The sequence below is a fragment of the Malaclemys terrapin genome, chromosome 7 (assembly GCF_027887155.1).
Source record: "Malaclemys terrapin pileata isolate rMalTer1 chromosome 7, rMalTer1.hap1, whole genome shotgun sequence".
NCBI lineage: Eukaryota > Metazoa > Chordata > Testudines > Emydidae > Malaclemys > Malaclemys terrapin.
The window spans coordinates 116,641,624-116,663,013 of record NC_071511.1 but is presented as its reverse complement, the minus strand read 5'-3'; the positions used below and the strand labels follow the sequence as shown (position 1 = coordinate 116,663,013).

Here is a 21,390-nt window from a genome sequence, read left to right as displayed (position 1 = left end):
GGCTTGAAAAGGCAACAGAAGAACTGACCTTTGTTTCAGCTAATGAATTATTCACAGTTTTCTGTTCTTAATATAAGTCCCTCAGCTGTAAATACAAAGGCAGGTGTATCTACTACTGACTAAAAGTGGCTGTCACTACAGTGTGTTCTGATTTTACTCATCAAACTATGTGCATTAGTTTAATTGTTCTATTATTTCACTCAGCCTGTCTGGATCTATCAAGTGCCAAAGGTGTTCATTTTATGGCAATGAAAGAAAACTGCACTATGGGGAAAAAATATTTTTTTCTGGTACTTTATACAGCATTCTCTCTTTACTAATACAGGTAAATAGAAAAAAAAATAAGAGTGGTTATGCTGATATCTACAACATAGTAAGCTGTCTTCATTTTAAGGCCCCAGTGCAATGCCTATTAAAGTCAATGGAAAGACTCCAAACTCAGTGGGAGCAGCTTGATATGGTCCAAAGTGTTTGTTTTGGGTGAACAATATTCTTCAGTAAAATCACTACAAGATTCTTCAGTAATGACCCAAACCCCTATAAGCTTACAATTGTATTATTGCAATGGTTGATACTATACATGGAAGCCACGGCAGTATTTTTCAAATGCTTTGTATGGTTCTTATTTTCACCGGATTTCTTTGGATTGGATTGTTATTTTTATAACATGGTACATTATGTGCATAGATAAGTTAAAGTAAATTCTAGGTAAATTAATTTACTAGTGTACTGGTATATAATTTTACATACTAAAAGGGAAAGAGAGATGAAAAAGTTAGAATAAGTAGATAAATAAATGAATAAAAATACAAAAGGAAAATAAGAGTAAATAATTCACAGGGTATAGAATGGTACAGCGATTCATTTTTTTTTTAAATTTGAGATGGCCATGATGTCATAAGTGTCCCATAGATCTTAGAAAATGCCCATACTGTCACTTGTTATACATGAAAGACAAGGTGGGTGAGGCAACATCTTTTATTGGACCAACTTATGTTGGTGAAACAGACAAGTTTCAAGCTCTACTTGTTATCTGTGACATTCTTCCAAGGCTAGCTAGTTTGCTAGAGACTCCTGTGTCAATGTATCACATTCAAGGTTTTTTCACTTTTACAGGAGTTATTTTACAATTATCGTTGGCTATGGAATGCACCTTTTAACATGAACTGTTTTAAATCCAAGTTTCGCTGAACTTCAATAAGTTTGACACACACAAATTGGGACTTACTTCACTGCTTAGCAGAGTGGCTTTCTTAGCTATCTGGTAAGCTGGAGTCATCATGGCTGGAAAGCTGCCTTTGCCTTTCTGTTGTTCATATTCTTCTGTGTATTTCAACTAGAAAATTATATAATTTTTATTTTGTTAAAGAAAAACCCTCTGTCCACCTCTTTTAATGCACACATTATAATTGTTTTGGGTTATATTATCCTGATGACTTTTAAAAACCTATAATGGACTTAACCAAAGTGGAAATCACAGGACCCATCGGTTTGGCTACACGTTTAAAGAGTTTTAAAATAATTGACACATAAAAGAAAATGTATTTTATAAGTTCAAAATTTAGGAACATTTCCTATGTAAAGTGGAATCTTTCCTACGTAAAGATGAAAAAATCTGTTTATAATCTTTTCCTTCAATATTTTTGCGAACAAAATATTTACATTAGTCACTAGTTTAGTAAAGACCACCTTGCGTAGGCACAGATCTTCAATTCTTATACCAAGTTTGATTTCCATTCACTTCCGGTTGATGGAACGGCAATAGATCCTTGTCTACTCTACAAAAAATAAGATGTGTAATCCACTGTGGGTGCAGCCTATAGGTGGTAGCACCACTGGAAGATGTAGAATATGTTGGATTCCATCTACAATCAAAGTTACTTAAGATGTTACTCTCCTGTAGCTGAAGTGTATCTTAATTGCAGAAGTTCATGGTAGTTCCACTGAATATAATTTCTAAGCTTGACAGTAACACTGTTAGGTGACCTTGACGGTATATATAGAGAGCGCTCACAAGGCTCAACACGCTCTCTCAACATAGCAGTAAATGCATGTCACCGTCTCCTTTTGTAATTTGTTATTGAAAGTTTGGCTATTCTAACCTGGAAAGTCCTCAGAATACTATAACTCATACAAATAAAGTTATTGCAAAAGTCAGCCCACATACATCACCGAGAGTCTTCTGTGCCTGAGCTATCCTGACCGTTTCGGGATCTGGGATGGTTCCAGAATACCAGGATTTGTTTTCCTCATATGCAGCTTGGTAGGCTTTCTAAAAAAGGAAAGATTAAGTCAGCGGAAATGTGTCTACTCATTTTTAAACCCGAACAGTTAATCTGCCAGGCAGGGAAAAGAAAACTATCATTCATTATGGGTGAAACATACTCCTGTGCAGAGGGAAAGCATGAGGTCTATGCTCCTCTTCAATCTCATTTGGAGAACATAGGCGGATCTTAAGTGTCATGAATTTTGTGCTGACCCTTTCCACATCAAAGAATATTTCTGAGCACGTTCCATAAGATTTGCTTAAGTGATATGAAATTAGGGCCCATTTCCCAAAACTCCAGTAAAACATTTGCTGAGTAACGCCAAACATCATGCAGACAGCAATGAATTTGCTAGACCAGCATTACTATTGGTGCTAAATCTGTGCTAAATGCGCAAGCAAATCTGAAAACTGAAAATTCAGCAATTGAAGATTGATATTTGCTTTTTTGTCAGACTTATTTCATAAGAATCCAGAGTGTGAAAAGTGCCAGATTGAAAGCTCTGAAAAGTGAAGTCCTCTATTTGCTTGCACAGGCAGCATCCAGATTGCCCTGCCAAAAGGGACATCTTCTCGAGAGGACAGTTATTTATAGACTTGTGAGTATTTGGGCTGTCTGCTGAGACTGCCAAGAAGAGTGATAATGGGCTTAGACCATTTCAAAAGCAGCATATTTTACTTATTACTAACGTAGGATGGGTCTGAACCACCAAAATAAGATGAATGGTTCTATAGCCCAATAAATCATCGAGCTAGCCCTTTACATTTTCTATTATTGTTCCCGTCTCTATGTTAAGGGAGATTTATTTATTTTTTAACACTGGCAAAAAACTTTAAAAAAAAAAATAGTTATCTTGGGCAGTAGTTTTCTGTTCTCCCTTTATTACTAGCTTGCATAGATGAGTTTAATCAGGGATTCCTAACTCCCTGCCCACTTTCTTCCTGTCCCTGATCCTGTGTTTGCGACACTCACCTTGAAAATTAATACTGTCACAAATTCAGCATTACGGCTCTACTTCAGGATCAAGTCAGAGGAGAAACTGGGGTAGGCAGAAAAAAAACACTAGCAAAACACAATGGGTGAAATCTTGGCCGCAGTGAAGTCAATGGGAGTTTTACCATTGACGTTAATGGGGCCAGAATTTCATTCAATATTTGCAGTAAATAGAAAAAGTGGCAAGACAAATGTTGGATTATAATAATACTTAGCACTTACACAGCACTTTTCATCTGAGGATCTCTGAAAGTTTTACAGAGATGGGCAAGTCTGATTATACCCATTTTTCAGAAAGGGAAACAAAGGCACAGAGAAGGTAAGTGACTTGACCAAGCTCACGCATGACTCCATGACTGAGTCAGGAATAGAATCCAAATCTCCTGACTCTTGCTATCCTCTTTTTAATGACTAAAATATGCTACCTGGAAAAGCAAGTGAAAGTTAATCAAGCTATTAAGGAAATAATAATAAATGGACTCTCATGACTGAAATATGGTGAATAAAAGCACAGCAATAATCATCCCATTTAGCATGGGGCAGTAGCTCATACCAGGCCAATGCTTGGTGGATTGCATACTAGCTGCTCACATGAACATGTGTACTTGAAGAATGTCTCTAACCTGTCTGGCCAGCTGTTGAACTCTATGGGCTGCTTCCATATCTCTGGATGCCACATCCCAGTGAAAAAACGATTTGAATCGTTCCCCCTCTTCTCGATATTTAATCTACAAAAAATAATGGCATCATTATGTATAGGTTTTTCTCGCATCATGGATGCCTGAGGCCATCATTTTAAGGTGGGAAAGTGCTGAACATGCCTGGGTACTTAGTACTATATAGTAAGTGCAAACTGCAGCGAGAATAATTTTAAACCAGTGCAAGACTTTGTTTACTTCCTAACATCATAAAGCTATGAACAAATGCACACCTCTGCTACTTTGTGTATGTATCTATGTACCAGATCCTCAACTGGTGTAGACTGGCATTGAAAGCTATGCCAATTTTCATCAACTGAGGAACCAGCCATATATTTTTAAAGATATACAGATATAGGGCTTGTCTACATTACCCGCTAGATCGACGGGCAGCGATCAGTCCAGATGCAATAAATTGACAGCCAAACGCTCTCTCATCAACTCCGGTACTCCACCGGAGCGAGAGGCACAGGCAAAGTCGATGGGGGAGCATCAGCAGTTGACTTATTGCAGTGACGACACCGCGGTGAGTAGATCTAAGTACTTCAACTTCAGCTACGTTATTCACGTAGCTGAAGTTGCACAACTTAAATCTATCCCCCCTTTAGTGTAGGCCAGACCATAGAGACATGCCATTTTATGTTAGGACCTACAAAACACACAGGCCTAGACAACCCAAACTCTGCGGCCTTTGAGAAACCATTGCTCACTGCACTCTCTTCTTCCTTGCCACCCCACCAGAGTCCCCTTTACTTGCCAACTCTACTTCGATTCTTTTGTTTATCAACCATCCTCCACCTACCAACTGCCATACAGGAAGGCCACACAAGCACTAGACTCTGTGCCATGCAAGGAGCACAGACCTGCATTCTGCGTGCCTTCCACCCCTGCCTAAGGTATCGGTGGAGAAGGAGGTTAGATTTATCCCTTAGTGCAAACATCTGTTCTCTGATCCACATAAGTGGCTTCTGACTAAGATATTCTGCTGACACTGGAGTTATACATATAGGAGGAGCAGCACACTGGAGTTGAAACCTACCATGAAAATCTGAGAAGAGAATTTGGTTCTTAGACACCAGTAATACAATGACAACTGAAATCAAGAGAGAAATCTGCACAGAACATACAGTTCAAGTGTTACTATGAAACATTGGTCCTGTGTATCAGTCAGTGGGTAATATTCTACCTCCTTTATCCTGTGCAACCTCAGTGAAGTCAGTGAGGTTGCACAAATGTAAATTATTGGCAAAATTGAGCTCCATGTCTTCACTTTATTATAATTTAGTATTTGTTTTGCAATAGCACCTAGAAGCCCCAACTGAGATCAGGGCGCTATCGGTGCTAGGTATTGTACCTGCACATAAGAAACAGCTGCTGCCCTGAAGAGCTTACAATCTAAATAGACAAGACAGAAGAATGCTGAAAATATGTATCAATATCTCCATTTTACAGCTGAAGAGAAGCAGCAGAGATAGATTAAGTGACTCCCTGATGTTTCACAGGAAGTCAGTGGCAGAGCAATGAATTGCACTCATATCTTGAGTCCTAGTTTAGTGCCTTAAGAGCAAAACCATCCTTGTTCTCTAATGTAATGTAATGTTCTCAAGTAAAAGCTTATTCAATTTTACCAGTTGAATATGCTTTTTACTTGACATCATTAACATTTCAGCTCAAGTGAGAATTCTTTTATACATTTAGCATACGCAGTTCTAGACCAAAAACTGCCATATAAGTGAATGGGGACTTTCAGTGAGTAAGGACTGCAGAATCAGGCCCTTAAATACACTTAGCAACCCCCCCTTTGGAGTTCAAAATTCCCTATGTGATTGAAAGGGACAGGAGCTGCTCTAGGTGAGAAAGGAAGGGAAAGTGATCTCTGAACTATAATTTGCCTTGCATGTATATATACACACAAACACACTGGAAGTAACAGCGATCTCATATCACAGTCTGCAAACAGAAATAGAACCTGCAATAATCCCAGACTCATTCCAGACCAGCTCTGTCACACGCAATTTAAAGGAAGTATACTGGTTGTTGTTGTAAGAGTGTCTGAGTTATTGCAAAAACCTGATGCATAAAAATGGCGTGCAAGAAAAATGGGAGAAAAAGTGCAACGTATGATGAATGCTGCTAAATGTATGATGCCTGCATTGTCCTTAAAGCAGAGAAAATATGAAGAGTGTGTGCAATAATTTAAATAATACAACTTATTTACAGAGAATTTTTAGTAGGATGTGAAATCATGTATGAACACACTGTTTATGCTTACTATATATAATAATAATAGTAGTAGTTTTTATAGTATCAAAGGGGACTAAAGTCAATAAAGCAACATTACATATGGAAATGGGCCAGTTACCAGTGGTTATTTGCAATCTTACTATGTACTTTTCTAATGTTAAAGTTACCAGAAATACAAAATTGAAACTAATGTCTTTGGAGGAAAACACCACAAGACAGGAAAGAATGCCATCAAACAAAAAGACTTTGAGCTCCCCCAGTGTTTTTCAGGAGCACAACAGCCTTTGATACAGATACAGATACAAGAAAATCCAATGCACCCATAATATTTCAGTAAAAATGTTCTCAAAACAAAACCATGCAAAACCTGACTTTGTATTTTTTATAAATCTCAGCCCAAGTTCATAAGATGCTTGAAAACCCTCCTGGGTACAGATTATAATAAAACTGAAGCTACTTTGTGGCTTGGTATCAAAGACTTGGGGATTTCAGTCAAGTTTTGCTTAGTGTTTTCAGATTCATTTGAACTCAGAATTCAAAACAAGCGATAAAAAGTTTAAGAAAATGTCTTCATGAACCCACATGACTGACACTATCAAGTTTACACAGCTTTGTTCAGCATTCCTAGCAATTTTCTGTGAGCACTGCCACTTAGAATATTAGATAAGTATCCCTTTACACACTGAGCCTGCCCTTCTCAATCAGGAAGATTCCCAATAATATTAAATCGATTCGTTGCCTGAGTAAGGACTGTGAGGCCCCAAATGTACAAGAAGTAAGGCTATAATTCTACCTTGGGGTTTCCTAGTGATACTGACAAAACTATTGTTTTGCTCTCTTTCTTTGCAATGGAACTCAAAGGCCTTATAATATAGAGCTGTCTGAAGTGTTGTAGCCTTGTAGAGTGATAACACAGATGAGGTAACATCTTTTATTGGACCAATTTCTGTTGGTGAGAGAGACAAGCTTTTGAGCTTATGCAGAACTCTTCTTCAGGTCTAGAATACATGTAATATGTGTTAACTACTTACACTAAACAATCTGTTCCGCCCTGTATTTAGTTGTGACACCCTGAATACATTTCCCAGACATGAAGAAGAGTTCTGCGTAAGCTCAAAAGCTTGTCTCTCCCACCAATGGAAGTTGGTTCCATGAAAGATGTTACCTCACCCACCTTGTTTCTCCATTGTAGAGTTGAACAGGGACAATACATTATTCCTCTTTTTAAAATGAATACTGAACACATAGGATACAAATTCACCAGAGATGGAAAAAAATTTCTTGTTGAAAAAAGGAAAAAAATATTCCACAAAATTACCTCATCCACCTTGTCTCTCTAATATCCTAGGACCGACTCATCTACAACAACACTGCATATAAAATTTTAGACATTTTCCCTCATTTTGTCTAAATTTCAAAATTTTCCCACCAGCTCCAGCATTCACTGAAATATTTATAACAAATGTTACAAAATGTGTCGTCCTCTACATAAAATTGATATATTTCTAAGGGACAATTGTACCAATTCTATATACCAGCATAACCAAGCTACAGATGGGATCAAACTGGGAAATTTGAATCCAAATCTGGATTTCAAACCCCTTAAGTATGGGTGTATTTGATTGTTGTGGCCCATTATGAGCCCATTTGCAAAATTCTGATCCAAACCTGGATACAAACTTTTAATACTCTCAAAGAGACCATGGGAGAGGAGAAGGAGTTTCTGTCTGGACTGTGTGTTTTAGAACATTTCTAGAACAGAATACATGACTACAATGGTGTCTTTTTTAAACATAAAATACATCTGAATATAAAACACACTTGTTCCTAAAGCTTCTTACCTCACTTACTGCTTCTGATTGTTTCTTCACATTTATATTTACTGGTGTCTCATATATGCTTGTGAATGTGTTGTTTTTTGGGTTATGGCTACAAAAGAAAGTGTAATGGGAAATTAGAAATGTATGTTATTGACCACCAAAAAGATAGGTTTTCTTTTTAGTTTGATATTTCTTAAAAACACTGAACAAACCTGTCCCCCACCCCAACATGACTATTGGGTTACACACAAGTTATTGTTTTATGAAGTAGGTGCCTACAACTAAATTAATTTTAATGATCATATCATATCAATGCTGTGTTTCTAATAACAAAAGAGAATAATAGAATAAAAAACAACTGTCATCTCTTCCTTTCAAATGACAAATTTGACAGGAATTGATCATTATGAAATAAAAAACTTTCAGAAAAAAACCCTCCCTCTAAAATCTGCATTTTACATATTTTTCTGGCTACTAAGTGAATTCACATCTTGTTAACTCTTAATCGCCGATACAGAAATCATAGTATAGTCACAATAGTTTACTTTTCTAAATACTTCAAATGACACTTATTTTGGTGTCTTTTAAGCCACAAGACGACATGACAAATGTGGAAATGTTACATATGAGGTCAGATTCTCATCTCATCTGCCAGTGCTGCCCATATTAATCCAGAGTAATTCCACTGAAGTATCATGGAATCATAAAATATTAGGGTTGGACGAGACCTCAGGATGTCATCTAGTCCAATCCCCTGCTCAAACCAAGACCAACACCAACTAAATCAGTAGAGTTATTCTGGTTTCACACCACAATATGTGAGACCAGAATCTGTCCCAAACATACTCTTCTAATGAATTATGGTAACTTAAATTTTACACCATGATTATTTTTTTATAAGGAAACACACTTACGCTTGACAGTAAGGCTTTTTCTGATAGCTGATAAAGTTATTTACAGTTAGCATCATCTTGCAGACTTCACAGTGAAAACAGGCTTTGTGCCATGTCTAGAATTCCAAAAGATAAAAATATAGTGAAAGTTACTTGTATTTCATATTGTATTATTCTAGTGATTTTAAACAGCAATATTGATCCCTTCTATCCATATAATTAATAACCATTTCCCACTGTGTGAATGAACATGTACTAAATAGATCTATTGTCATTTCGAATTTGTTCTTTTTAATTTTGTTCCAACAAACTTTTATAATGAAGTTCATCTCAGTTCTGAAATCCAGTAGGAATAAAGAATGTATAGTCTGGGGGGCTTTGGCAGTGTCTTCAATGGAAGCAGGATTAGGCCCAAAAGTAAAGTACCAATGCATATGTTTATTAACGTTCAAAATGACCAAGATAGAGAATGTCTACTGACCTGATCTATACAGTTAATCTTCTCAGCAGAGTAAACCCCAAAGCCGCATCTAGCACAAGGCTGCACATTCATCTTGAAATCAACAGAGTGAAGAATATATATATCTATATATACACAAAAGGTTTGAAGACTTTCCAGTCCGTATGTAACACACTCCAAACAGCCCAATCAAGCCCTTTTGCTCTGCAGTCCAGGATCACATTAAAGTTCTGAATCGAAGTTCTCACTCCCTTTTGCTGACCTTCTGCTTTGAAGTCAGCTGCTGGCTGGCTTTTAAAGCTGCCAGTTACTAAGAGGGGTTATTTTGGCAACTGGGTAAGTACGTACAGAAGGGGAGCTCTCAGTGACATCTTTCTCTAAATAGAAGAGTGAACTCATAGAAAAGAATCATGTTCATATGAATGATAGAAACTGGTCATTCAGTTTCTAGGCTTTGCAGTTTAATGCTAGCTGTCATAATCCCAGGATGGAGCTAATGGTATCAACAGTACCATTATCAAATTAGTAGGTAGCTGGTCACCTCCATGTGGGGTATATGAGCTCACTACGGGATAGTCTGTCCCTTTAGGAACAGCCCTGTGTAAGGTAGCTGTGCCACCCCAGAAGTTCAGGGAAGAAACGTTAACTCAGAGATTCACAATTTCTTCTGTGCTCCCCATTTGCTCCTGCTACATCGCAGACCATAGCAAATTACTTCCCCTTAACCCAACTCACCTGCACTTGGTGGGCTGTGGGGAGGCAAAGCCAATACCAAGCCCATTCTCTGCCCCTCTCCTCCTCCTATTGCTTCTGCCATTGAGATACAGGGAGGCCCCACATGCGGTTGGGGGAAGCCTTTTATTTCAAAGAATTCCAAACATTAACAAACGGGACACTTGGCCTATCAACCACAAAAGAGCAGTCACAAAGCAGCTATTTAATAATGTACCGCATCAGCAGAGCAGTGTAGATCAGAAAGTGAAAAATGCCTCATCCAAATGGAACTATGGAATAATGTGAATAGGTAAACTGTTTTGTTAGTCTCTAAGGTGCCACAAGTACTCCTGTTCTTCTTTTTGCGGATACAGACTAACACGGCTGCTACTCTGAAACCTGACTCCTAACACTGGAGGTTACCAATCCTCCCCTTCAAAAGATACCATGAAATTTTTCACAACTGCAAGTGGTCAGGACCTAAGTTTTACATCTCACCTGAATTACAGAACTTCCAACAGCAGTGTCCCTTAACAATGGGACATTGCTAGGTACTTTCCTCTAGAGTAAACTACAATCTATTGAATTCCCAACACCACTCTCCTTAGCAGTTAGGTACTATAAGGAAGCCTCCTATCCAATTCCTGCTGATACCCAACTCTGCTTAACTTATTACGTTTACTGAATGCTAACAGCGTACTAGCACGGCATAGAAAATGGAGTTGACAAAGTCCCTGCTCTGAAGAGACGCAGTAGTAAGCACTATGGCCCCAACTGTACAAAGACTTACTCATGTGGTTAATTTTAAGCACTGTGAATAGTCCTGTTGACTATGTGTAAGTCTTCACAGGATTAGGGCCTGTGCTTGGTACTAAATATTAACAGGATGAGCCCTTTGGTCTCAATACTGCTCCCACTGAAGTCAAGGATTGAGAGTTGAGTTCTTATACCCAGAGTATATCAGGTACACAAAAGATTAAGAGGACAGTACATTTGGGATTGGCTCTGTTGGGTTCCTGGGTATAATGCAGTAGGATGGTAAAAGGCCATAATCACCTAAGCTGCTGCATGCTGAATACGTTGGAATGATGAGGAAAGTCTACTGGAGCCAAGATAATAGCCCTAGTTACATCACAGCTAGAAAATCTAATATAATAATATTATTAAATAACTCACTTGAGGTTCTTCTATCCAGGAGAGGAGATGACAATGGCCATTGCAGCAATGATGTTGCTTATATTCATATTATGTATTTTTAATTACTGCGAAAGCAGCCAAAGCCATGGATGGGGTTGAAGTAAAAATTATAAGAATAAATAAAAATAAATGTTTTAACTACTTTTAAACAGTGGCCTAGAATTGGAAGAATGAAACAGGACTGGGTCCAGTCTGGCATTTCCAGTTCTTGTTGGAGTTCCTTAGAGGGGTGCTGCTCTCTATTTGTTGACTTCATTGCCCTTCTGTTTTGGTGTAAGGTCACCAAGTTTTCACACCTGCATGTTAAAATCAGGGATACAGATTATGCTGTGCATCTAGGATTTTTTATCTAGATAATCAATTTTTAACCATTTAAGGCTTTGATCCTGCAATGTGGGTTGCACCTGCAGATCTATGCATGTCACAGGGGTTTTAAATTATTTTACCACTGTAATTTATTCTGCAGGGTACACATTTTACTTTGTAATCATCTGGCAGTGGGTCCTTTACTGTAGAAAAAAATTGCTTAGCTATGTGAATTTTACCAAATGAAAAAGGATTTGAACAAAAACCATGCTTATTAGAAACAAAAATTTAGCTGTTCCAAGTAAAACCAAACCTGTTTCCTAGCAACAACGGCCTTGCTTTTAGAAGAGGGTGTTACCAAGTTTTGTGATTTTATCACAAGTCTTGTGGTATTTGGGGTCTTTCTAAAACCCTAGCTCATGAAGTCATATGAATACATGAGAAGCTCAGCTTTAAAAAGAAATATTTCAGGTATTGCAGGTATGGAGAAAACCTTAAAAATGTGACCTAAATGCAGTGTTGATTTTATTGGGGGTCTCACACATTTTAGAAAGATAAGGTCAGTGAGGTAAGTCTCTTTTATTTGACCTTCTGTTGGTGAGAAAGATAAGCTTTTGAGCTTACACAGTGACCTGTTAAGACCCCAGCAGTCATAAGGAGTTAGTTCAGTCAGTTACAAAATTTTTAGTTCTTCTAAAAGGCCCATCTACTGGAACCATGAGACTCTCAGCTTTCATTTAAAAAAGAAATAGGTTTCTAACCCTCATGGTTGTAGAGAAACACTTGAACACATGAAGCAAACACAGCTCAAAGATTCAAAAGCTAGAAGAGAAATACTCCCCCACACACACACTTATTATTTTAAAGACACTTCATGATTTGTAAGCCACTCTCATGACTTTTAGGGCCAGACTCCTGATTGCCGAACATTTGGACTTGGCAATACTGTGTTCACACCCTAATTGTTAAGAAACCAGAAGGGAATGAAAAAGAAACTCCAAGGGACTATGGATTTGGTTTTTTTTTTCAACCCCTCCCCCTCATGATTGTTAAACCAAGCTCAGGATTTTGGGTGGCTGGACACAGGATTTTGAAGGCTGGGGGTTGGCAAAAGGGCAACGAGATTTTAGAAGATTCCCTTTTCAGGGCTCCAATGCCGCAAAATAGCGAGAAGGTGGCAAATTTCCGCACCAAATTCTGCCCCCGAGGAGGGTCTGCGGGGCGCAGGGCTCCCCATTGGGGTGATGGGGGGCAGGTGTGGGGAGCTTCGCCCCGCCCCTTCTCGCGCTAGGGGGGGCGTCAGGAGTTCGGTCCCCACCCCCTGCCCCTCGGGGGCGGCATAGGGGGCCGCAGCCTGGGAGGCGGGGCTCGGATCTGCCCCTGAGCCGGAAGAGCGGCCGCAGCTGCCCGCCCGGCAGCGGGCGGGTCTCGCCTGGGTCCCGTCACTTTTCCTTTCGCTTTGCCCCGTGCGGTCCCAGAGCACCGCGCTGACGGGACCGGGACCGGGACCGGGGCAGACACAGGGGAGGGCGGTGCAAGGTCAGTGCCCTGGCTAGGCGAGTGCCCCCCGCCCCGCAACTATCCCCGTCTGACCCCTTCCTCCTCCGGGGCGTGTCCGGCTCTCCGATCCCCTTCTCCCACCCCTGCTCCCAGCCGGGCTGCTCCTCTCCCCCGTTCCGGACCCCAGCTCCATCCCCCTTGTCTCCCCTTCCTTCCTTCCTTCCTTCCTTCCACCCACCCCTTACCTCACCCTTCCCTCAAACCTCCTGCCACCTCTGTGCCCAGCCTGACCCTCTCCCCAGTACCTGACCCCAGCTGCATCCCCCTTGTCTCCCCTTCCTTCCTTCCTTCCTTCCTTCCTTCCTTCCACCCACCCCTTACCTCACCCTCCCCTCAAACCTCCTGCCACCCCTGTTCCCAGCCTGACCCTCTCCCCAGTACCTGACCCCAGCTGCATCCCCCTTGTCTCCCCTTCCTTCCTTCCACCCCTTACCTCACCCTTCCCACAAACCAGTTCCCAGACCCTCCCCTCAAACCTCCTGCCTCCCCAGTTCCCAGCCTGACCCTCTCCCCAGTACCGGACCCCAGCTCCATCCCCCTTGTCTCCCCTTCCTTCCTTCCACCCCTTACCTCACCCTTCCCACAAACCAGTTCCCAGACCCTCCCCTCAAACCTCCTGCCTCCCGTTCCCAGCCTGACCCTCTCCCCAGTACCTGACCCCAGCTGCATCCCCCTTGTCTCCCTTTCCTTCCTTCCTTCCTTCCCCCTTCCCACAAACCAGTTCCCAGCCTGACCCTCTCCCCAGTACCTGACCCCAGCTCCATCCCCCTTGTCTCCCCTTCCTTCCTTCCACCCTTTACCTCACCCTCCCCTCAAACCTCCTGCCTCCCGTTCCCAGCCTGACCCTCTCCCCAGTACCTGACCCCAGCTCCATCCCCTTGTCCCCCCTTCCTTCCACCCACCTCTTACCTCACCCTCCACTCAAACCTCCTGCCACCCCTGTTCCCAGACTGACCCTCTCCCCCGTACCTGACCCCAGCTCCATCCCCCTTGTCCCCCCTTCCTTCCACTCACCCTTCCCACAAACCTCCTGCCTCCCCTGTTCCCAGCCTGACCCTCTCCCCAGTACCGGACCCCAGCTCCATCCCCCTTGTCCTCCCTTCCTTCCTTCCACCCACCCCTTACCTCACCCTCCCCTCAAACCTCCTGCCACCCCTGTTCCCAGCTTGACCCTCTCCCCACCACCTGACCCAGCTCCAACACCCAATTCCCCCTGCCTGATCCGCTAACCCATTCTGTCTACCCCAGGGAGGGGTTCTCAAACTGGGGGTCGGTACCCCTCAGGGGGTCACTAGCTGTCAGCCTTCACCCCAAATCCCGCTTTGCCTCCAGCATTTGTAATGGTGTTAAATATATAAACAGGTGTTATTAATTTATAGGGGGGGAAGGGGGTTGCACTCAAAGGCTTGCTATGTGAAAGGGGTCACCAGTACAATAGTTTGAGAACCACTGGTCTACCCCCTTCCTGGCCTCCCCTCTATCCTCTACCCCCCATGCCTGATACTCTCTAACCCTGTCCTCCCACCCCTCCCCGATCCTATTCCCTCCTTCCCCAGTATCTGCCCCTACCGGCTTAATCCCATGTTCTGCCTCCTGTCAGATCCCTCTAACCTCTTCTCCAGTTCTCTCCTCTCCCTTCCCATATCAGACTTCAGACCTCAGCTCTAACCCCACTTTTTCCACCTCATGCCTGACCCTTTAAGTCTATACACCACCTTCCACCCCCACCCGCTCTCTTCCCAGCACTTAAGCCCACCCTGTAACCATTGATTGCCCCATTTTTGTCCTGGCATATCTGTAAGGGGACTCAGTACACCATGCCAGATGTCCTGTCTTATGGGCTCAGGATCATCCTGTACTTTGTACTTCAGAGGTGGCAACCCTACCTCTAACCCTCCTTCTGCCACCCCAGCTCCTGGACCCCATCTTCCAACATCATCTGTCCCTTTTCCCTGTCCCCAGGAATCTGACCCTGTCCTCCTCCTTCCCTTCAGACCACTAGCAGCTAACCCCCTCTAAGCTCCTTTTTCTCCCTGGCCCCAGAGTCTGATCCTGTCCTCCTTCCTATGCACCCCTGAGCTTAATCCTCCTTCCCCCATTTCTGGACACACTTTCTAACCCCCTGCTTCCTCCTAGCATCTGACCCTCCACTTCCAGTGTCTGAGTCTTCCTCCAATCTTCAATGTTTTATCCCTTTCTTTTCCTCTTCTTTTAGCCCCAGAGATTCTTCCCTTCCTCCTCCTCCCCCCCACCCCCGCCGCCTTAGGCCTTGTCTACGTGGGAATGCAGTTCTATTGGTATAAAGGCGTTTTATGCCACTGTCTATTCCTGTACAGGAAAGGGAATAAGCTATATTGCTATAAGATAACATTATACTGGTATAACTGCCTCCACACTAGGCATTGCACTGGTGTAACTATTTTAGTTTAAAAAAAAAAAATCACACCCATGAGAGGCTAACAGTTCATTTAGAATCCCGCAATTCCCATAGGTAGTACAAATTATTCCTTCTATTTGTGCATTATTTTGCATTTATTAATACTCATTTTCTTTCATGCTTTCATTCACCTATCTGTATTGGGTTCCTTTTGAAATTCCTTGTCTTCCCTAAATAATCTTGTGTAATTTACAAATTCCAGCACCTCAGAGTTCATGTCCTTTTCCAGATCACAAGAAACATATTAAATATCATCAGACTTATCCCTAGTCCTTTATGAACTGTGAGTATTCCCAATGAAATCAAATTAAAATCTGCTGAGGCTGAAAACAACTTTCCCTTTTACTTTCAGCCTGCACTGGGGTTGGTACACAGTATTCAGATCAATGTCCACACAACCTATCTAATATCTGTTTGCATAGTCCTACAATCCACTGGTATCTAATCTGACAGTCCGTGTTTCTAATCTATCACTTGATGAGTTTGATAGGACATGCATGAGTAAGGACTACTTTAATCAGCAATTGTTTGCAGGAATGGGGCAAGCATCAACTGTTCTGCTCTCCATTGAATACTGTAATTAAAAAAAACCTTTTCACCTGGTAAATAGTATGTTTTTTCTTATACAGGGGAAATGATTGCTTTCAGTTACACTGGTGTAATTCTGAAACAACTCCACTGACTTTAGTGAAGTTACTCTGAATTTACATTGGAGTGACTGAAAGCAGAATTTGTCCCAAGTGCCATAATTTGCCTAAGGAGCTGCTACGAAATCTTAGAAGAGTAATATGCTTTTTAATTTCTGAGCATAACTTTCTTTACTTTTTTAAAAAACATACTAATCTTAGGAAAATATAAAACACATAACGTATGAAGTAGAGAGAAGTAGTGACATTCAAAATTAAGACTGATCTACATCCATGAGTCACATCATTGTACTTTTCCACCAAACACAATTGGATATATATGTATGTATGTGAGAAAAATTGAAATCTTCCATTATTGTATGTTGTTGTAGCCATGTTGGTTCCAGAATGTTAGAGAGACTGAGTGAGGTAATATCTGTTATTGGACTAACTTCTTTTGGAGAGAGAGAGAAATTTTTGAACTTACACAAAGCTCTTCTTCAGGTCTGGGAAACTAGTTAGTTTGAAGTCTGAAGAAGAGCTCCATGTAAGCTAGAAAGCTTGTTTCTCTCATCAACAGAAGTTGGACCAATAAAAGATATTACCTCACCAAACTTGTCTCTAGAAAAAGCAAAATTGTTATTTTTGAGTTTTCAGGGTATCTTCAAATTGGATTATAACTTCAATGGAATAACATAAATATTTTGATTTCAGATTTTTAGTGCTGCCTTTCCAACATACTGGTTTTGGTCCACACTGACAGGATTACAAAGCATCTTGAAAGCATGGTATGAGGACTTTTCACTAGAAATGTATTTTTATTTTTGATCTTAGCTGCAGTTTATGGACAGATTTTTAAAGTCAATTTTAATAATTATGATAAAAAATGTAACAGCAGTGGTTGAATACATGTAGTATCAGATTGATGCAGGATCCAAAAAACCATGGCTACTCCTAGGGTATGTCTACACTGCCCACCGGGATCGATTTATCGCATCTAGTCTCGACACGATAAATCGATCCCCGAGCGCTCTCCCGTTGACTCCTGTACTCCACTGCCGCGAGAGGCTCAGGCAGAGTCGACGGGGGAGCGGCAGCAGTCGACTCACCACTGAAGTTGCATAACTTAGCTCAATCCCCCCTTTCTCCTCCCAACCCCCCCAGCATAGACCAGGCCCTAGCCTATGAAACATCACGCAACATAGCAGACTGATAATTAGCCCCAAATGTATTTGGTGTAATGACTGGGGGGGGTTATTAGGCTTTTTATTTACAGAAGTGTTTAAAAAAATGGTAGCACTCCTTGAAGGACACTTGTATTCTAGTTCTCTGTTTTATTCTGTGTGCATAGATGGAAGGAAATCAATCCGGTCCTGTGACCGCACAGGATGAAGACCAACGTGGAGATCAAGGTGATACGGTGGATGCAAGGCCAGACAGAAGTTCCAGACTCTCCTGGTTTGAAAAGTAAGCCTAGTTTTTATTTTATTTTTACATTTCAGGCTATTTGCAATGGAATGAATCCCAGATCATCTTTGCCCCAAAAGTGAACAAATACTGCTAGAAAAAATCTTAAATATGCCATAAAAACTTTGTCAGGATTTAAAAAATTAAATTCTGTCAGTGCTGCTTATGAATTTATACACCTCATATCCATTGAAAGTATTTCTCTATCCAGACAGTGCATGACTGTATGGGAAGGAGAAACTGACCACGATGCATGATGCTGATTCTTCACTTTTACTGTACTCCCATGATTTCAAAGATGAAAATCTTGGAAATTCCTAGTTGGCTTAATTTTAGGTTTTATTAAATAATAATAATTCTTTGTGGTTATTTTTCAAACATGGATGGTTACAGTGTTGTTTTTAAATCTATATGTGGCCTGGCTTTCTTTCTTTCTTGAACAGAGAGTCTGATCAAAGGGTTAAAGCACAAGCCTATGAGTCAGATGATCTGAGTTTTCTTCTTGCCACAGACAGTGTGAGCTTAGGCAAGTCCATTAATTTCTCTGCCTCCATTTTCTTATTTGAGTGTTTTGTGAGGCTCAGTCAATCAACATAAAGCACTTTGAGGTTCTTTGGGGGAAGACCCAATAGAAAGGCTAAGTATTATAATCAATTTCCTAAATATTTTGAGTACAGCATTATTATTATTATTATTATAACCACAACCTCACAATTTCTGCAGATATAAAATGGAGGATGTAACATTTCACTTCCAGAACCTGACAAAACTTTTTTAAAAGGCTTATTCATTTAAAATTAATTAAACTTGTTTTAACAGCATAATAGCTTGTGTGTTCTAAGGGGAAATAGTCGATTTCCATCCTTATGCTAAATTGCTTACAGTTTACCTCTTGTTAATGAAGACCATTGTGTGTTGAGAAATTATTTGAGCAGTCTGACTAGCTACTGTACCAGGCATCCATTCTTTGGGAATACCTTGAATCTACAAATTGAAACTATATCACTCTTAAAAAAATATTTCTGGACATTTGTTCTACCTTAAAGCCAGAGTCTCAAAGTTAAAGGCCACATACAGTAAGTCAGAGCAGGGCATAGAATCTAAGTGTCTTGTCTGCCAGGACCATGCTCTAGTCTACAAGCTAACATTACAACCCAGTAACACCTCAGTATGAGATATTTCCTGGTGGCTAATTTTGGTTGTATTTAATGGTCGTTGGCTTTGTTCTTGCCATCAACTTTTCCTACCAGGTGGTCAGTACTTTCAAGGAAATATTTGTTATGCACTCAGTTTATTATTGCTAAAGTACATATGTGGGCACGAAAGGAAAACAGTTAACTTGGTGCTGTTAACAAGGCACCTCTTTGTTCTAAAGTAGAAGGGAACAGAACTGTGATACACCATAGAAAGTGAATTGCAAGCCATGCAGAAGGGAAAAGAACTTTGCAGCTCCTGTTAACCCCTCTGGCTGCAGCTTGGGGATTCAGTTCCATGCAGCCCTAGAGTCGAGAACAGAAGTAGTTGAAAATCTATGCCAGTATGGTGTATTTCTCTCAGTGCAGTAAAACTTATGATGCAGACCACAGCATAAATTGTTGCCGATCTGATAAGAAACAATTTCCATTCTGTGGCTTTTCCACAGCAAATCTGTGATGCTGTCAATCCAGTTGTGGACCTCTGCCTTAGACACATGCCAAGTGGCCCAGGGTCAGCTATTGATTGCAACATGGCAATTTTTCTCTTCTTTTCTTCCAGTTAGGGGAATTTAATTCTGTATGTTTCATCTTTTTGAAAAGCTTTCTAGATTTATTACCATTTTAGGAAACAAGCTGATTTGTTAAAAATCACCTGCTTTTTTGTTTTGTTTCATTACCACTAGATGGCAGGCTAATATCGTTTTTGTTGGTTAAAAAAAAATCACCAGAGAGTGATCACTCTGTCATATAGAGAATCACAGTTGTATGAGCAATTGATATGGTTTTTATTTTGCTGAGCAGAAATCGCAAGGTACTGCATGGCAAACTTGATGACAATAAAAGTGTGAAAAGTTAATGGTTAAGAGAAAATTTGGCTGATAATTTGAAAAATGTATGTGCATTCTTCATGTGATCTTTGGAAACAAAAATACATATCACATTTTTCTCATCTGCTTTGTGTGATATTGTAATACTTTTATATGCCTTTATCTCTTTGTAAAAAATTCTCATTTCTCCACAGGATGCTTTAATATCTTATCTTTCATGCACTTAAGCATCACTTGGAATTTCAAAGATGTTACCCCAAATAGTAACAAGGCATTTTAAATTTTTTTAAAATCCGTGTCCAGTGTCTGGTTGGCTGCCACGTTCCTGGCGGGGTGCTAAGAAGCCTGGTGCGGCTGCCCCATTCCTGGTGGGGAGCAGGAAGCTGAGAGCTATGGGTCAGCCAGGCTTCCAGTGGGGACATCCGCACCCAGAGTCTGGTCAGCTGCCGTGCTCCCCTGGGGAGCCGGCACCAGGGGAACCATGGTATTGGCAAGAATGACGGCCAGTAGGTGTAAGTAAGGCAGTGTCTGCAGGGACACTGTGTTGCCCTCACTACACCAACATAAACCCTACGCCTCTAGTGGTGGTGGAGTTATGTCAGTGTAGCAGGGCACTAGGCTGTAGTGTGTATACTGGCATAGTTAGGTCGACCTAAGGCATTTTACACTTTAGTGTAAATCAGACCTCAGTTGGAAAGCGTTATCTAGTATATAAATAAGTATCTATTTAAGAACTCTTAAGTTACTGTAACAGCTTCCAGGCTTAGACCCCCTCAAGTGCACCCCTTAAATCAGGGTGGGCAAACTACGGCCCGCAGGCCGGATCCAGCCCACCAGCCGTTTTAATCCGGCCCTCAAGGTCCTGTTGGGGTGCGGGGTCTGGGGCTTGCTTCGCTCCGGCGCTCCAGCCAGGGAGCGGGGTTGGGGGCTCTTCCATGCAGCTCCTGGAAGCAGCGGCATGGCCCCCCTTCCGGCTCCTACGCGGGAACCGCAGTCAATGGGAGCTACAGGGGCGGTGCCTGCAGACAGGGCAGCATGCAGAGCAGCATGCCTGGCTGCGCCTCCGCCTAGGAGCTGGAGAAGAGACCTGTCACTGCTTCCAGGAGCCACTTGAGGTAAGCGCTGCCTGGAGCCTGCACCTCTGAGCCTCGCCCCCTGCCCCAGCCTTGACCCCCCTCCCACCCTCCGAACCCCTCAATCCCAGCCCAGAGCACCCTCCTGCACCCGCAACTCCTCATCCCCATCCCCATCCCAGACCACACCCCTAGCCAGCGCCTGCACCCCTTCCCTCACCCCAGCCCCAGCCCTAATCCCCCTCCCACCTTCTAAACCCCTTGGTCCCAGTCTGGAGCACCCTCCTACACCCCAAACTCCTCATCCCCAGATCCCCCCACCCCCAGCCAGAGCCCTCACCCCTCCTCCCCCGCACCCTACTCCCCTGCCCTAGCCTGGAGCCCCCTCTTGCACCCTGAACTCCTCATTTTTGGCCCCATCCCGGACCCACACCCCCAACCAGAGCCCTCACCCCCTCTCGCACCCCAACCCCAATTTTGTGAGCATTCATGGCCCACCATACAATTTCTATTCCCAGATGTGGCCCGCGAGCCAAAAAGTTTTCCCACCCCTGCCTTAGGTGACAGGCCTAGCTTCATGCAGTTAACTCTGTATGGAGTCACATGCTTCTA

The 21,390-nt window shown here is 41.9% G+C and overlaps 2 protein-coding genes across 5 annotated transcripts in view; one reads left to right on the top strand and one right to left on the bottom strand.

The window, feature by feature from the left end:
* Window positions 1–9,635, bottom strand: part of NRAP (nebulin related anchoring protein) — a 62,996-nt gene extending 53,361 nt beyond the window's left edge. For all 3 annotated transcript variants that reach the window (XM_054033978.1, XM_054033980.1, XM_054033979.1), the window contains exons 1-6: window positions 9,397–9,635; window positions 8,937–9,031; window positions 8,044–8,131; window positions 3,884–3,988; window positions 2,168–2,272; window positions 1,229–1,336 (exon numbers count right to left, since the gene is read on the bottom strand). In XM_054033978.1, the coding sequence (XP_053889953.1) occupies window positions 1,229–1,336; window positions 2,168–2,272; window positions 3,884–3,988; window positions 8,044–8,131; window positions 8,937–9,031; window positions 9,397–9,468 (573 nt within the window). In that variant the 5' untranslated portion in view covers window positions 9,469–9,635. The remainder of the gene's footprint in view (window positions 1–1,228; window positions 1,337–2,167; window positions 2,273–3,883; window positions 3,989–8,043; window positions 8,132–8,936; window positions 9,032–9,396) is intronic.
* A 3,361-nt stretch (window positions 9,636–12,996) lies between these two features.
* Window positions 12,997–21,390, top strand: part of CASP7 (caspase 7) — a 30,138-nt gene continuing 21,744 nt past the window's right edge. The window contains exons 1-3 of one of the 2 annotated variants that reach the window (XM_054035814.1): window positions 12,997–13,131; window positions 16,930–17,003; window positions 17,567–17,682. In XM_054035814.1, the coding sequence (XP_053891789.1) occupies window positions 17,001–17,003; window positions 17,567–17,682 (119 nt within the window). In that variant the 5' untranslated portion in view covers window positions 12,997–13,131; window positions 16,930–17,000. Of the gene's footprint in view, window positions 13,132–16,929; window positions 17,004–17,566; window positions 17,683–21,390 lie in introns of those variants that run through there. The other variant, XM_054035815.1, reaches the window with a different exon arrangement.